This window comes from Python bivittatus, unplaced genomic scaffold, assembly GCF_059951505.1.
Source record: "Python bivittatus isolate LINGU-HERP-01145 unplaced genomic scaffold, Pbiv_v1 ctg000980_np1212, whole genome shotgun sequence".
NCBI lineage: Eukaryota > Metazoa > Chordata > Lepidosauria > Squamata > Pythonidae > Python > Python bivittatus.
Window position 1 is genome coordinate 578,633 of NW_028277125.1, and position 16,764 is coordinate 595,396.

At 62.8% G+C, this 16,764-nt stretch overlaps 2 protein-coding genes across 2 annotated transcripts; both read left to right on the forward strand.

Moving 5' to 3' along the window:
* Positions 1-373: 373 nt before the first annotated feature.
* On the forward strand, positions 374-7,922 carry LOC148213490 (uncharacterized). The gene is made up of 2 exons (XM_088131940.1): positions 374-567; positions 5,048-7,922. Exon 2 carries the CDS (start codon positions 5,053-5,055, stop codon positions 6,793-6,795), a length of 1,743 nt encoding a protein of 580 aa, XP_087988066.1. The 5' UTR covers positions 374-567; positions 5,048-5,052; the 3' UTR covers positions 6,796-7,922.
* A 125-nt stretch (positions 7,923-8,047) lies between these two features.
* On the forward strand, positions 8,048-16,446 carry CPN2 (carboxypeptidase N subunit 2). Its single transcript, XM_088131941.1, is given in 2 exon segments — positions 8,048-10,099; positions 13,598-16,446. A coding segment is annotated over 1 exon segment (1,443 nt). The 5' UTR covers positions 8,048-10,099; positions 13,598-13,602; the 3' UTR covers positions 15,046-16,446.
* The last annotated feature ends 318 nt before the right edge of the window (positions 16,447-16,764 follow it).

A 16,764-nucleotide genomic window follows, 5' to 3' on the forward strand; every position in this document is an offset into this window, starting at 1 on the left:
CCAAGGAGTTAAAACTGCAAGGAAGGAGGTCCAGGTAGACGTCAGGAGGAGATTCCCAACAGTGTGCGCTGTAGCCAGTGGAACAGGCTGCTGCACGAAGGGTGGACACGTTCAGACTGAGGCTGGAGGGGCGTCGGCCAGAGATGGATGCTCTGGAAGACCCTCCCTTGGGCAGAGGGTTGGACTAGATGACTGTGGGCCTCTGAGTTTCCAGGAGGAAGTAAGTTGGCAGGCGGACTCTCCCCACCTGGGTTGCCTGAACTCCCTCCGACCCTGGCGCACAGAGGCACGAGGCAGCTTCTCTTCCTTACGCTGGTCCTGTGAACGCAGGTCCCGGGTCGGCCTCCTCGCTGTGACAGACCCGGGACGCCGGGAGGGAGGGAGGCCGGCCCTCGGGCGAGGCTCCTTCGCGCTCCTCCCGCTCCTCGCTCTGTTGCAGCAACCTGTGACGCTTCCCCCGCTGGCGGCTTAAATACGGGGAGGAGAGAGGCGGAGGAGCGCAGCGCAGCCAAAGCGCGGCGGCCTTCCCTCGGCTCGACGTCTCCCTCTTTCCTCGGGTCTCTCGCGGTAAGTGCCTCCCGCGGTGAGGAAGCGTCTTCCCCAGAGCGGGCTCCTCGCCGGGCCGGGCCAAGGGTACTCTGTCCACCCCGACGCCTATTGCTCCCTTTCGCCTTTCCCTTCCCGTCCTGCTCGCGGGGAGCTGAGCCCCGGTTAGACTCGCAGGAACGTGGCAGAAAGTGAATGGGATGTGAGGAACCGGGAGCCAAAGCAGAGAGCCCGCTTCACACGAGGAAGACGAAAGTGGTCGGAGGCCCCCGCTCCGAGTTGCTGGGCGGGGAGGAAGTGAGAGGTCGCGGCCGCTGCTCAATCCCTTCTGCGAGCCAGACCCGCCAGCCGCGCTCCTCTGCCGCGACGCAGCTCCTTTCCCGAAGCGCTTTCGCAGGGCTAGGAGGGCGCCGGCGCCTCCCAGGCGCTTCGCGGCCAGCGAGGCTGTTCCGCGCAGAGAACTGCTTCCATCTGGCCGAGGAAAAGCTGCGGCGAGGGCAGATTCTTTCCTCTGGAAGCCGGCGGGGGGTCGGTTGGCGCAGCTGCAGCTGCAGGCGACGTTCTCGCTTGGGGGACGCGCGTGCACGTCCGGAGCCAGCGGCGGGCCGGGGTGGGAGGGGAGGGAAGGAGGGAGGGGCCCAGAGCAGGCTTCCTCCCCGAGAGCCGCGGGGAGACGTGGGTGGGAGGCCTGGAAACGCCCCCCTCTCCGGGCGAGGACGGGCGTGCTGGAGCTCGTGGCCCGCGGCCGGCAGGCTGATGCGTCCTGGCCCGGAGCAGAAGCAGCCGCCAGCGCCCGCGCCTCCCGGCTGAACTGAGCGCCTCGCGCTCCTCCGCCTGTCGGCCGGTGGCCCGCTTCCCACAGAGCAGTCCCAGCAAGCGGGCTTCCTGCCCGGCGACTGTTTCTGCCCCCCGCCCCCCCGCCGGGGGGGGGTTGGGGGCTTGTTGGGGCCAGCTCTTCGGCTCAGGCAAAGGACCCGCGCTGGCTGGGTTCACCCAACACACTCCTTGATCTCATACAGACTTCGCAACTGGGTTCCCACAAGTGCTAAATTTGATTAGTCTTCACTTTGATTAGGGGTCTGTGTGTGAGTGAGAGTGTGTGCGTGAGAGAGCGAGGAAGTTCTCTCCTATTGAGAGAGCAGCTTAGTTTGGAAACTTAGCCCATTTAGATCAATTCGGGTTCAAGGTATTTGTGTACCCAGAGAGTGAATTCAGGAACTAGCTAAAGCGGGTCGTGTGAACGCAGCCACCGGAGAGCAACCCTGGAGCACCGCGCTTCCCCTAGGCAAAAGCGACGGAGCGGCTGGGAGGGTCCAGGCGGGTGCCTTGCCTGTCTCTCCCTCTCGGGGCTGGGCGGGCATCGAGAACCGAGGGTCTGGACCACACGCCGCCCCGGCGGCTGCTGCCAGAGTGCATCGGCCTGGCCCTGCGCCCAGCAGCCTCCATGACCTCACCGGCCGTGAATGTGCTCCCGGCGGCGGCGGCGGCTCCGATGCCTCTCTCTCCCGCCCCCCGGGACGAGGGACCCCGTCCAAGCTCGGCCTGATGGTGTGTGATTATCGCGGCCGCAAAGGCTTCGCTCAGAGTTTCCAGCGGGAGGCGATTATTCGCTCGCCAGGGGACGCGGGCTGGGAGGGACAGCCTGGCCTGGGGGAAGGCGGGCGCGCCCCATAACGAGTGAAAGGCCTTCGAGACACGGCCCTCGGTCTCCGTCGCTGCCCCGCCCTGCGCTCCGGGAGGAGACAGCTGTGACCTGGCGACCCTCTGGAGCACTGGGAAGAGACCCAAAGCAGTCCTTCCACCCACCCCATTTCTCCTGCCTGCCAGACAACCCCTGTCCAAACAGGGGTCTGGGAGAAGTTTCGATTGAGCAGGCGCGGAGTGATGTAAGGGAGCGCTGGAAGATGCCCTGGGCTGTCTGCCTTGTTGATGCAGATGTGGAAATGGCCCTTCGCTGTGGGCTGCAGTCCCTATCACCCCTCACCACCGGACATGTTCACAAGTAGGGCTGAAGGGAGACATTGACCAGGGCGATTGGTGTCTCCCAGAGACAAAAAGTGATCCTCCCCCTTGCACAAAGCTCAGGAGTCCCCCCCCCCCCCAACAACAGCTAGCCTTTAACCAGGGAGCAGGGTTGGTCTGGATGATCTCATAGGCTTTCCTGGCTTCTTTTTAGGAGGCTTGCATGAATTAACTAGCTCCTGCCTGCTGGCCAAAAAGGACTGGTTTGAATTTCCTCCAGGGCGGTGGAATCACTGGCAGGAGTTGACCCCTCCGCCACCCCTTCCTGTGCTGTGGGCCCCCCATGGTCTGGGAATGTTAATATTTGTAGTTGGGCCAAGTGCTCAGAGAGCAGTTCTGACCCCCCCCATGATGGTTTTTGCCCCTAGATCCAAAGGACCATGACAAAAGTCATGCTTTTGGGAAAATCTCTGTCACAATATCATATATTGTAAATGGAGAAGGGGATCTCAGAGATCATCTGGCCCAACCCCTGCCTCTGGGGGAATCTACAGCATCCATGATGGAAGTCCATCCAGCTTGTTTTGTACACACACTGCCCAGTAGGGTTCCCTCCTCCCTTCCCCAATACACATGGTTTTTTTCCTAACCAAGTATAGGACTTTACACTGACTTTGTTGAAATTCATCTTACTGGTTTCTATTTGTTGTTCCAGCTTGTCCAGTTCTGTCTAGATCTTGAAACTGTCCTTTAAACTATTTGCTGTCCCCCCATGTTTATGTTGCCTGAAAATCAGATAATCCCGTTTTCTAACAGCCTCATCCCCTGCCTGCAAGCCATTTTATAAACTTGTTGAACCAAAACGAGTGTTTTGGAGTCTCCAACTCAACCACTGGTGTGGGCTCTTGGTACAGAATAATTGGATATGATTGTTTGATCAGCTCTGTAGAGCCTAAGAGCATCGTATGCTGGCCGATATTTTTCACCTTCTCCACTAGAATCTCATGGGAGACCTCAGGTCCAGGATGCTACATCCACTGTACCCCCCTACTTAGCTAAACTGGTCCCTCTATCAAAAAGTGGAGACTGGCTGGTTGGGCATGATGGATTCTTGAGAAACCCACGACAGCTCCTGCCAAACAGTGCATCCGTTTTTCAACTGCTTAATAACCTGTTCCAGAGTATTGTCTGATAGTCGAGTTGACTGGCCTACCTGGTCCCCTTCCCACCCCATCCTTGCCCTTTTGACGATAGGAACAAGGTCCCCATTGGGGAGAGGACCCAACCAAGACAGAAGCTGAGGACCTCTGTCCCCTTCCCACCCCACTGCTATTCTAGACAGAGCAACAACCAGCAGCTCAGAGAGCTTAAACATGCATGCAGAGCGCGAGATGGAGTTGCACCAGAATCAACTCCTGGAAGATCAAATACTGGAGCAGCTGAGGGCTGTTGTATTACGGAGATGGGAGGAGCAAGTGGGTTCTTCTGGATCTCATCCTGGGCTGCTCTTATGGGAGACACACAGCAAGAGAGGCCAACACATGGAGAGGGGGGCAAATGGGACTAAACATTGGAGCAGGTGTCAGCTGCCTCCAAAGCCCAGATGATTGTCCTGATCTCAAGAGGGGAATGCGACACAACCAGCACCACAACTTGACAGCCATTTTGAAGGCCTGCAAAAATGCTGGGGAGGCAGGAGTGGCCCGTGCAATGGGCAGTGCATCCTGGCCTGTTGTTCAGTCACTTCTCTCTGGGCTGACAGGCAATAATTCACCAGGCTTTGGGTTTGTGCAACTGCTGCCTGCATGAGAGTGTCTGCCCCCTTGGTTCTTCCAAGCCATGAGCTCTTCTCCCATGGCTCCTGCCATCTCACTCTGTGCCCAAGAGACTGAAGCATCAGTGCCTGCAGGGAGCTGCCTGGTCCTCCTTCCTCCGGTATTCAAGGATTGGCTCTTCTCTGTGTCTGGCACTTTTTATTCACTGGCCTTTTGTGGACAAACATCTCCTAGTTCTTCCCGTCAAGAGGGGTCAGGGATCTTCTCCAGCTGCTGCCCTTAACAGATTTTCCAAGCCAGGCTAACAAAAGGCAATTGCTGGCTTTGCCAATCATGCGGGGTCCAACAAGCCAACCATGCTCAGCTCTTCCCCAGCTCAGGTGCCGGACCAATCCAGAGTCTTTGGTAGTGAGGAGTTGACTGGTGGGGGTTATGCAGGCAAGAAGGGCACAGAGGGGGCCCTTGGAGTGAGTGCCAGGCTGCTCAGGAACTGGGCGAGGGCTTGCAGATCTGGGTTGAGGGGGCAGCAGAGCCACACAGGCAACCCCCACCCACACTTTGCTGCCCTTTCACGGCCACCCAGAGCTGGGGCTGCCAGCGCGATCCCCTGGCCTACTTGAGCAAGTCTTCCTATGGGTTGACTCACCAGGCCTCCTCCGCCAACCTCCCCACCGCGCCCCAGGAAGCCTCCAGACTACCTCTCTGAAAGCAGAGGGTACCGCGCTCCGTGCGGGACCTCTCACGCAGGGCTTCTTTCTCCGCAGGCACCATGGCGCTCCGCGCCGCACTGCTCCTGAGCCTCCTGCTGTCCGTCTGGGCGGACGGCCGCTGTCCCACCGAGTGCTCCTGCTCCAGGTCGGCCCAAGTGGAGTGCTCAGGCGCCCAGATCACGGAAATGCCCGCGCCGCTGCCCGGCAACGCCATGAGCCTGCAGGTGGTCAACACGCGCCTGGCCGCCCTGGGCCCCGCGGCCTTCGGCAACGCCTCGCAGCTGATCGCGCTGCGCATGGAGAAGAACCTCCTGGAGCGCCTGAGCCCCGGCGCCTTCCGGCCCCTGGCCGCCCTGCGCTACCTGAGCCTGGCCAGCAACCGGCTGCGGGAGCTGCCGCCCGAGGTCTTCCGGCCGCTGGCCCGGCTGGAGGCGCTGCTGCTGTCTGGAAACCAGCTGCTCCGCCTCCAGCCGGCCCACTTCGCCGGGCTGAGCGCACTCAAGGAGCTGCAGCTGCACGGGAACCGCCTGCAGGCCGTGCCCGCGGGCGCCTTGGATCAGATGCCCGCCCTGGCCCGCCTCAACCTGGCCCGCAACCAGCTCACGCACCTGCCGCCCCGCCTCTTCACGCCACTGCGGCGCCTCCAGGTGCTGCGCCTCCACGAGAACCACCTGGCCGAACTGCCCCCCCGCGCCTTCGACGGCCTGGGCGAGCTCCAGGAATTGGCCCTCCACCAGAACCGGCTCCGGGAGCTCCCCGCCGGCCTCTTCGCCGGCCCGCGCAGACTGCAGAAGCTGCTGCTCTCCGGCAACCGGCTGGAGGCGCTGCCCGAGGGGCTCCTGGTGGACCTGCCCGAGCTCTCGCGGCTCTCGCTCTTCGGGAACGCCTTGCGCGAGCTGCGTCCCGGCACCTTCGGCCCGATGCCGCAGCTGCGGGAGCTCTGGCTGGCCGACAACCAGCTCGCCGCCCTGCCCGGCCGCGCCCTGGCCAACCTCACGGCGCTGCAGGTCCTGGTCGTCAGTAGGAACCGTCTCGGCTCGCTCGCGGCCGCGGCCTTCGCCGGCCTGGACGGCCTCCAGGAGCTCGCCCTGCACTCCAACCGGCTCACCACGCTGGACGGGGAGCTGTTGCGTGGTCTGGCCAGGCTGCAGAACTTCTCCTTGCACAGCAACCAGCTGGCCGCCTTGCCCGCGCGCCTCTTCCAGCGGGCGCCCAGCCTGCGCGCCCTTCAGCTGCAGAACAACTCGCTGGAGTCGCTTCCCGAAGGCATCTTCGACCGGCTGCCGGAACTGCGCGACCTCCAATTGCACGACAACCCCTGGCGCTGCGATGCCGCCCTGCGGGCGCTCCGCCGCTGGCTGCGGGAGAACAGGTCCCGGCTCGGCGAGGGAAGCAGCCATCCCCGCTGTGCTGCGCCGCCTCGGCTGCTGGGCCGGTCCCTGCTGGAGCCGGAGACCACGACCTCCGGCCCCGAGGCCTCCGCCCTGCCCGAGGGCTGGGGGACCGCCTGGAGCCGGACGGAGGCCCCTTCTCGGCACGAGCTGAGTCCGGAGACGCTCTCGCCCGGACGCTCGCAGCCCCCGCTGGATAGCGAACCGGGCAGCGCGGAGGTCGCGCGAGAGTTCGCGGAGGGGGGCCCCGAAGCGGGGCGAACGGGAGGCGGGATTTGGGGCCTGACCCGCACCCAGACGGGGGTCGTGGTCACCTGCCTCGTGGTGGCCTCCGCCTTGCTCCTGGGGATGGTGCTGGCGGTGGGCCTCTACGGCTCCAGGCGAAAGCGCTCGGCGCGGGCGAAAGCGTAGAGCCGCGACCGGGCTCTCCCGGTTCGCGCCCGTTCCTCCTGCAGTCTCGCCTTCGCCCGCCCCATCCCGCCGGCCCTCCCCCGGGCACGGGCTCAGCAGCGGACCCGGCGTGCGGCAGCTCTGGGCGCGTCGAGCCAACTTTTGTCCCGGCGGAGCTGGGCCCCCACAGAGGCTCGGCTCCTTCGCCAGCGCGCGGGGTGCTCGGTCCCCGCGCTGGAAGTCGGGGACACCTCGAGGCGCTTACGGAACGGGCGCCAAGCCGGGCCTGCGCTTTTGCGCGCCGGCGGCAAGCCCCGGGCTGCTCGAAGTGGCAGGAGCCCCGTGCAAGCCCGCCGGTCCCCAGAGAAGGCCTGACGCCCGAATCATCGGTCCCAAACGGCTGGAGCTTGCTCCGGTCACCACCGAGGCCAAAGGCCCGGGGCCTCCGGAGCGGGTTGGGGCGCTTCGGTGGTGGCGCGAGTCCCGCATTCCCCACAGAGGCGCGCAGGAGGTGGGCTGGCTCGCTCTAGGGAGGAAGACCCGCCCTCCGGGGAGCCCCCGTCGCTGACCGGCCTAAGTCGCGCCCCCCCTAGCGGGGAAAAGCCCGACGGTCTCCCGCTGCCGTCTTAGGGCGAGGCCGGCGCCCCGGACGCATCTGGCGTCGACCGGAATGGGGGTGGGGCTGGGGCGCCGGCCGGCTGGCCGGCAACACGGAAGTGATGGGGCGTCGTGGGAAGGCGCGTGTTTCGCGGCCAGGGCAGTCCCCTTCTCCGGGAGCCGAGGAGGGAAAGGACCCCGGGCGCAGGCTTCTGCGGTGAAGAGGACGGAGTTGAGGGCGCGGGGGCTGCCCTGCTGTCCCGCGCAGGGGTCGCGGAGACTCGAAAGCGTTTTGCATCTCCGGGCGGCACGGAATCGGGCCAAGACTGGAAGGCTCGCGCGAAGGGACAGAAGGGACACGCCCCAAGGGGAGTCGGGCCCACCAGCCGGGCAGCTCCGCCGGCGGAGTGCGGTCCGCCGCGATGGTCCCAGGCGGCTTGGATCGGCGGGGGGGAGGCGGAGGGCGCAGCTCCGGGAGCGAGCAGACGAGCCTCGTGAACGCGGCTGTGGATGGAATGCCGGGGCTTATTAAAGCTGCTGTTCTCGCTTCATCTCACGCCCCGACCTTTTCTAGACCGCCCTCCCCGGCCTGGCCCCGCGCATTAAAAACAGCCCCCTCCGCTCCGCAGGAAGCGCCGGCGAAGGGGCGGTGCGGAGGCCTCCCAGTGTCTTTGCCCTTTGAGTTGATGGGGGGGAGAGGGGTGCGGAACTCGCCAAAGGAAACGAGTGGGGGAGTGTCCGGGTCTGCACGAGATTCTAGCTGGACCGCGGGGTGGGTGGTGCGGGTCTTCAGATAGGCCCAAGCACCCCCATTTCCCCTCCCCACTGGTTCTTCTCCCGGCGCATTATGCCCTTGGCCAGTGCCCCTTTTCACCCCCCATGGCCGATACTTAGGAGTTACCGAGCCAGGTCGGGAGTTCAGCTTCAAAGCTCAAGGTCTTGGTATGCCTGCCCCCCTCCCCCAGCCAAAGCCAAATCTCAGTGGCTGCTTCAGGAGGGTCACCGCCACACCAGCTCAGGCTCAAACGGGGCTCTGCGTGTTGTGGGAACCCAGCGGCCTCTGTTTTTCCCTGGAAGAAGAGGAAGACCCCCCCCCCCAAGGACTAGGGCTGCCCAGCCAGAGGTGGCCTGTTGGACAGAGCAGGGGAGGGGAGGGAAAGGCGGGCACTTCCCTTGGCTGGCCTCCAGCAGGCAGTTCCTGGGGGACATCAAGTGAGCAAGGTGGCACACGTGGCTGCAAACTGGGGGCCCCTGTGGTCGGGGATTGCCAGGGAAAGTCCACCAGGCCTCTTCACTGGTGGCTCTGCGGCTGTACTGCCCCCACAGCCCCTCTTCCTATGCCACCTGTGGGGCTGGAAGGCGACAGCACTCCCAGAGGGGAGTGCCCTCCTGCAGGCTGACAGGCCAGCCCTTGGGCTGCTTTGGGCCCGGAGTGCTGGACCCTGAAATAAACAGTATATGCTGGTGTGCGTGTGTTCCCATGAGGCCGGCAGAAAGAGCTCTGTAAGGCAAGCAGCAGCAGAGGCAGGGTGAGCTGGGCCTGGAAGCCCCATCCGTGCATCCTGATGAGCATCAGTGTTCAAGGGGGGCCCGTCGCTTTGGATCTACTTTGGGCTCTGCTGCAGCCCCCCTCCCATTTTGCCGCTCTTCCAAGAAAGAAAACATGGAAGTGGAAGCATCCTGACCCACTGAAAGCCCTGGGTTGTGTTCTGCAAGAGGCGTTCCCTGGCTTCTGAAGCAGACGGGAACCGTGCCCTGGCCCCAAAGGCTAGCGGGGGGTTCCAGGTGCCCGACCACCCCAGGACCCTGCGGATCAGGGGAGGGCAGCCGTTCCATGTGGGCAGGGGGTTGCAGCCAGGCGTGGGGTCACGGGGCGGGGTGGAGCTGGCCAAAGAGTGCTCCTCTCTTCCATACCAGTTGTGAGTGATCCCTGCCTGAAGTTGACAGAGGGAAGAGCTGAACAGGCATAGGAAAGTCACAGCAATGGCATTCATGCAACACACTTAACCTGGTTCCATTTCACTGAAAAATCAAGGAAACAAACCCAGATGGGGCTCCCAGGACTGCAAAGCTACAGGAAAGATTTGCAAGGTTAACATCAGGGCAGGTGGATGTGCTCGACATGACCTGGCTGTGTGAGCACCGTCGCTGAGAAGGCCCTGAGAAACACCAGGCTAGGCAGGTGACACGGAAGTGGGTGGCCCTCTGCAGAGGGGGCTGCCCCGTGCAAGCACCTCTTAGACCTGGGGCCCTTCCAGGTAGAGGAAGGCTGTTCTCTTCCTGGGGCTCGGAGGGCCAGCCACCTGCCCCTCTGGGGTCCTGAGGGCTCTGGGACTTGGGGAGCTGGGGGGCACTGCTGGGGATTTCTGTGTACCTGGCAAGCCTGGTGCCTTCTCTATGGAGGGGGGCTACCCAAAGGCTGTGCGGCTGCCCCCAAGGTGCCCGGCTATGATTGGAGGCAAGGGCAAGGGTGTTTCTTCCCCTCCCCACCACTGGGGCCTCGGCCCCACAGGGAGGCTCCATGGCTGCTGTTGTTGACTCAGAGGCCAGTGCCCGCCCTGCTCCGCTCCCAAGGCTGCCAGCCTTTGCCCTGAATCGCCGGGCCTCGAAAGCAAAGTCCTGCAGCTCATTCTGCCCAGCGGGTCACTGACTCGGCCCCTCTTGACCAAGCGCTGCTGCTGGAGCCGGGGGACCCGGGGCCTTCCTTGGGCGCCTGGTCGCACAGAAGGTAAGCGCCTGTGGGGTGAGCGTCTGGGGCACCAGGGACTGGGCTGTGCCTTATGGCGGCGTTCTCGGACCTGCCACGCGGGGGTGGGGGTGGGGGTGCTCCTGGCCCCTGCTGCTGAGGATCGGCAGCCCCATTTCCGGCATTCCAAGGTGGGAGACCTCAGGACGGAGTAAGGGGATCCCTAAAAGAGCAGCGTCAGCAAGGCTGAAAGAAAAAGAGCGCACACGCGCGCCAGGGAAAAAATTAAAACCGCAGCTTGTCTTGGGTGCCGCTGAGCCACACTCATTGTGTGTTGTTGTCTCAGCCTCGACCAACATTGTGCAACTTCCAGTCACCCCTGTCATTTTGCCTCCCCCATGTCCTAAGTCCTCTGCAGGGGATCCAGCCCCAAACTCTGCATCTGTTTCTGGGGAAAGGCCACCATGGGTCAGGAACCCCTGTCTGGATGCTGAGCTACTGGGAAAGGGGCGGCAGCCAAAAGCATCCTTTGCTTGCTCTTTGCTCAGCGCAGAGAGGAACATTTCCAGAGATGGGTTTTGGCACGGAGGCCCACAGCAAATGGAGAAATGGCGTCATTATACCCGAGGCATACTGATTACATGGAAGTCTGCAAAAAGATGAGATTACGCTCAAGGGCTTAATGCAGCGTTTCTCAACCTTGGCGGCTGGAAGATGGGTGGACTTCAACTCCCAGAATTCCCCAGCCAGCACGCTGGGAGTTGAAGTCCACCCATCTTCCAGCCGCCAAGGTTGAGAAACATTGGTTTAATGAGTCAGACAGTGCCTAAATCTAAATAAATAAATATCATGAAGGGACTTAAAGGTCATCTAGATCAATTGCTTGCTCTGTGTAGGACCCACCGGAGCACCTCTGACGGGGGGCTATCCAGCTGCTGGAGTCTTCCAGCAGAGAACTCCCCACATCCTGTGGCAACCTGTTCCACTGGCTGTGGCTGGTCCAGCCTGCATCTCCTTCCTTGTCATTTTAACCCACTGGTCCCTTTGCAGCAATAGGGCGTAAGCCCACTCCCTTCAGGGGCTTGAAGGCTGCGGTCACATCTCCCACAGGCCTTCTCTTCTGCAGTTTTTTTTTTTTTTTTATCTGCGCTCAGTCGTTACCGACTCTGCGGTGACTGCCTGGACGAGTCCTTGCAGTTTTCAAGGCAAGGTGTTTCGGAAGTGGTTTGCCAGAGCCTCCTTCCTAGAGCAGAGCCCAGCTGGCGAGCGCAGGAGGCGGGGTCTCTGTTGCTTTGTGGCCTTTTTGGGCGAGCGCGGTTTCGCGCTTACCGGCAACTGCTCCTGACTCCTTTTGCAAGGCGCCACCAGCATTTTTCCTCCCACCGGAGTGAGAGTACCCATTTGTCTACTCACGTGAGTTTTCGAACTGTTGGGTTGACAGGAACTGGGGAGGAAACAGGAGCTCACCCTGTTAACGCGAAGGCTGGACTCGAACCGCTGAAGCGTCGACCACTTCTGGCCGGCAACTTTCAGGGTAAACGTCCCCAGATCCTTGCAAGGCTTGGCCTGTGGTTCTCCCCTCATCTCAGTAGACTTCTGAATGGGTTGGTGTCCCTCTGCAGTGCCCAGAGCTGGGTCCCATATTCCCAGTGGGGTCTGGCCAGGGCAGAGGAGGGGAACAAGGGCCCTCCATGTTGGCTTCAAAACAGGATCAGTTTGAAAAGCTGCCCGTTGTCCAGCTGCTCTTTCAGTTCAGAAGGTGGCCGGAATCCCCTCGCTGGGCCTCAGGACACCTCCACATCGCCCTCTTCCCCCTCCTGCACGTTCCAGCCAACTGCCCCCCCGCCCCCTGCAGCAAACCTTGTCTAGAGTTCCCTTCAGCTGGCCAAGCTGGGGGGAGGCACCAAAATGGACAGGCAGCCCCTTGCCTGTGCCCTCTTTCTTAAGGCAGCCTGTGGGCACTGGCCATGTGGGGAGCTATGGAGTTGCCTCAAGAAAAGCCCGCCCCGTGGAGGAAGAAGAACCTGAAGCAGCAGCGAGGAGATCCGAGGGAGACGCAAGTCCCTGCTCGCCCCCAGGTGCCAGGCCAGGGAAAGCTCGCCAGCACAGTTGCCCAGCAGAGACGATGGCACGGACCACAAGAGCATAGAACCAGTCTCCCCCGTGCCCCTGTGCCCTCCTGCTTAACCTCTCCATGAGACTGCTGGGTGAGGCTGTGCATCGGCTGGGGGTTCCGGCTGCTGACGCTGCTCGGCTTTCCGTCGCCTGGCCTGGGCTGGGCTGGGCTGGGCTGGGCTGCTGAGGCTGCCGAGATCTTGTCTGGGGGCCTGCGGCCACGAGGGCCTGGGCATGGGCTGGCCTTGAATTCGTGCAGGCACTGTTTGTCCACCGGGGCACTTGGGCGGCTCCACGGGTGTCTCTTGCTGAGGAAGCACAGCCCCGGAAGGAGCAGACCCACAACTTGGGGTGGGGGGGTGTTCCCCTGGAGTCGTAGTGCTGCTGGAATCACAGCTGGAAGCTGCGGCTGGTGCACCAGCTGTGACCCTACCTACCTGGACCTTGCCACAGAATCTCATGCCCCTCTCACCACCTGCCTCAGTTACTGCAATATTATTATCTTTTATCCTGCCTTTTTTATATATAACTCAAGGTGACGAACATACCTAATCCTCTTTCCTCCCCCATTTTCCCCACAACAACCACCCTGTGAGGTGGGTCGGGGTGAGAGAGAGGGACTGGCCCAGAGTCCCCCAGCCGGCTTTCATGCCTAAGGCAGGATTAGAACTCACCATCTCCTGGTTTCTAGGCCGGCTCCTGAACCGCCACCCGAAACGTGCTCTACGCAGGGCTGCCGTTAACGGCCACGTGGGAGTGCAACGGCCGGTACGTTACCCAGCCGTTGTGGGTGGGGGCATGTTACCCCTCCTGGCGCCACCAGGTGCAGCTTCTGCTGGGGGCTGAGTTGCACCACCTTCATGGCTTGGCCCGAGCTACCTTCGGGACTGGGCTTGCCCACCAGCATCAGCCCAGCCTATCCTCACAGGGAATCGCAGCTGGCGGCTCCCAGCTTCGGGAGTGTGGGGGGCTGAGACACGGAGGTGCTGCCTTTCTGCAACAGCACCAGCCCCCTGGAATGGCTCCCCCGCCCCCGAACTTAGATTAGCCCGGGCCTCGGCCACCTTCATCTCCAGGAAACCTCTTATTTGGGGGACTGGTTTTTGCATTTTCTGGCCTCTGCATTTCAGGCTTTTGTACGCTTCCAGTTTCGCTTGGAGTGTGGGTGTTTTGATGGTTTTTGCATTCCTGTAAAGCTCCTGAGAGTCCTGCGGGGGTTGTAAATGGAATCCATCCGAGGGGCGCAGCTGCCGTGAGCAGAGGTGCCTGCAGTCCCCGATCTCCCCCATCGCCCTTCTCTGCACCTGTATCTAGGTGCCCTCGTCCAGATGTCCCGATGCCCTTGCCCAGCTCGGCCGTGCCCAGCTGGTGCTCTAAATCACGGGGAACCCTGGAGGCTCATCTGCGCTTCCTTCCGCAGGGCAGAAGAGATGGCCAGCTGGCCCTGCCTCCTGGTGCTCGGCCTCTGGGCGCTGGCCCCGCCGGGGAGCGCGGCTTGCCCCTGCCTGCCTCTGTGCCAGTGCTTTGGCAACGCCACCGTCTTCTGCGCGGGGAAAGGCCTCTCAGGCGTCCCAGACGAGCTGCCCTCTGGTGCCACCCAGCTGCTCTTCGTGGGAACGTCGCTGGACTCTCTCCCGTGCCGTGCCTTTGCCCCGCGCAGCAACCACAGCAGCGCCCTGGCCAAGCTGTCCTTCCTGGACTCCCCGCTCCGCTCTCTGTCCAAGTGTGCCTTGGCGGGGCTGCCCCACCTGCAGGAGCTGGACGTCACCCTCAGCCAGCTGGCCAGCCTCCCCCGTGGGGCCCTCCTCGGCCTGCGCAGTCTGAGCAAGCTGGCCGTCAAGTTCGGCCCCCTCGAGACCCTGGAAGAGGGGCTCTTCGACGGCACCCCGGGGCTGCAGGCGCTGCACCTGCAAGGGAACAGGCTGGCGGCTCTGCCCCCACTGATCTTCCACCCGCTCGTGGGCCTGCGGTCCCTGTCTCTGGCTCAGAACCGGCTGGCGGAGCTGCCCACGGAGACCTTCCAGCCCCTTCGGCGGCTCCGGGAGCTGAGGCTGAGCGACAACTGCCTGACGCGCCTCCCGCCACAGCTCTTCTGGCCCCTCCCGGAGCTCCGGGAGCTCTTTCTGGATGGGAACGGCCTGGCTGAGCTGCCCGGGGGACTCTTTGCGGGCCTGCGGCGGCTGCGGCGGCTGCATTTGCAGCACAACGCCTTCCGGCACCTGGAGCCACCCTCCCTCTTCTCCCCACTGCCCTGCTTGGCTTTCCTGCTGCTGGACGGCAACCAGCTGGTGGAGCTGCCTGCGGGGCTCTTCCAGGGGACCCCCAACCTGGTGGAGCTCTCCTTGACCCACAACCGGCTCCGGGAGCTCCCACGGGGGCTCTTCGGCAACCTCTCCGAGCTGTCCGTCCTCCGCCTGTCCCACAACTACCTCACCCGGGTGGCCGCGGGGGCTCTCCAGGGCTTGGCCGGCCTGGCCCGGCTGCAGCTGGGCCACAACCGTCTCGCCCTCCTCCCTGAGGGAGCCTTTGCCGACCTCAGCAGCCTGGAGGCCTTGGACCTGGCCGGCAACCGGCTGGAGAGCCTGCCGGAGGGGATCTTTGACGCCAACGAGGCCCTGGTCAGCCTGACTTTGGAGGGCAACCCCTGGGTCTGCGACTGCCGCCTGGCACCCCTGGCGGACTGGCTGCGGTCTCTGGACCACCCGTTCAGCTCCCGGGTCTTCTGCCGGGGTCCTGCCCCCTTGAAGGGCAGGACTCTCCTGGCTGCCAGGAAGGAGCGCCTGCTTTGCCCCCGTCAGCCTGGAAGTGCCCGTTGCTGAGAGGACGCTCGGGGCCCCTCCGGGGAGCCGGGCACCCTGGCCCAGAGTACTTAGAGGCTCAGGCAGTTGGCTGATGAGGACCGGAGGTCAGCCAGTGTTGAGAAGGGCCCCCCTGCCACGCCCAGGCAGCCGGGCGCCAGCAGGCAAGGGCATTTCCCAACCCAGACATTTCTGCAGCCCCGTTGGGGTGGGGGATAAACACTTTTCTGGGGGTCTCCTGTTGGACAGCTGGATACATGTTGAAATGCACCCCCACCTGCAGCTTCTGTGCTGCGGTGCCTAATGTGCGGGCGGGGGATGTTGTATCTCGCAGTCCACAGCTGGCGTCCCTGCAGTGAAACTGCCACAGCCTTATGGGGGAGGGGGAGGGGGGGCGCAGGCTGAAGAGGTCCCTTCTTCTGCTTCCCCTGGGAGAAGGGAAGTGGGAGAAGTGGGTCTTGCCTGCCCTGGGGGGCACCCCAAAGCCATGCTGCCCCACCTCCTCTCCCCTTCAGCTGTCCCCCCCCTTATCTGGGTGGGACTTTCCCTCTGCTGAAATCAGGGACCAGGTGAAGGCGCTATAGGAGCAGGGCAGCCCCCCCCGCCCCTAAATCTATCTTGGAACAAGTTGCCACAGGCTGACTGTTGAGCACAGCTTGTGGGGCAGAGCCAAAAAACGCCCCTTTGAAAGCAGCCCAGGAAAAGAGGGGCCAAGGCTGTCTTCATGGGGGGCTGTGGGGGAGCTCCAGGCGCACCAGCCTCCCCACCCCCCAAGCAGCCGAGAAGAGAAGGCGGCTGCTCCAGCGCCAGCGCCACCCCTGCTCCCCGTGCCAGCTGAACAGCACACGCGGGCCTCCTTCCGAGCGCTGCGCAAGAGCCGGGTCTGGGCGCCTGGCCGGGAAGGGCTTGCGCTGCTAGCCCAGGCGGGCGTCCCGTCCTGTGCCCGTTCCTGTGCCAGAGCAGCCTCGGCCTCTGGCTGGGCTCCGGCCAGTGGGGGCGCCTTCCAAAGAGCAGCTCTCGGGGGGGCTATTTTGGATTTGCAGCCTCTCTGCTGAGCCCCGCCATCGGTCTGCCCGCCGTCCGGGGTCCCGTCCTTCATCGGGGGGCTGTTAGAGAAGAGCCTTGGTGTTCCTGTGCCCCTTTTTGCACGACACCCCCCGAAAAACGTTTGCCCCACTTCTTTTGGGCCAGCTCTAAAGACCTTTTGATTCCAGCCAGGCTCGGCTGTTGTTGTGTGGTTGTAACAGTGTTTTCTGCTACCATTTTATTTTTGGTTGGTTTGTTTTTGCAGATTTCTCATGTATTTATGTGTCGCTACTACTGTTGGTGTCACGATGTTTCAGGACTCACATATTTGTGTGGTGGTTATGTGATTTTTACAGAGGCTTCTGGTAAACCTAACCCAGCGTTAACCAAAATAAAGTTCACAGAGCGTGTTTTGCCCAAACCAATAAGCCATTACAGCCAGTTGTTACTTGAGCAGTTTTATCCCTCCCTCCCTGCCTCCCTCCCTGCCTCTCCCCTTCCCCTCGGATATCCACAGCTCTCCCTGCTCCTCCTGCCTCTCCCCCCACAGCCACCCTGGGCTGGCCCAGAGCCATCCGGGGGCTTCCACGAGGCTGTGGGGACGGATGGACCTGAACTCGGGGCTCCCTTGCCCTGGCCGTTATGTCCAAGCCAGGCAGGGCAGGTCCTGGCCCCTCCCATAACCCTAGTCCTGGTCACTGGTTCCCCCTCAAAAGTGGCTCTCTCCTATTCGGCCCCGGGCGGGTGCTGAGGGCCCCTAGCTAGGGA

Excerpts from the sequence above, each read along its gene's own strand:
- LOC148213490 (XM_088131940.1), top strand. The coding sequence starts at position 5,053 with ATGGCGCTCCGCGCCGCACTGCTCCTGAGCCTCCTGCTGTCCGTCTGG.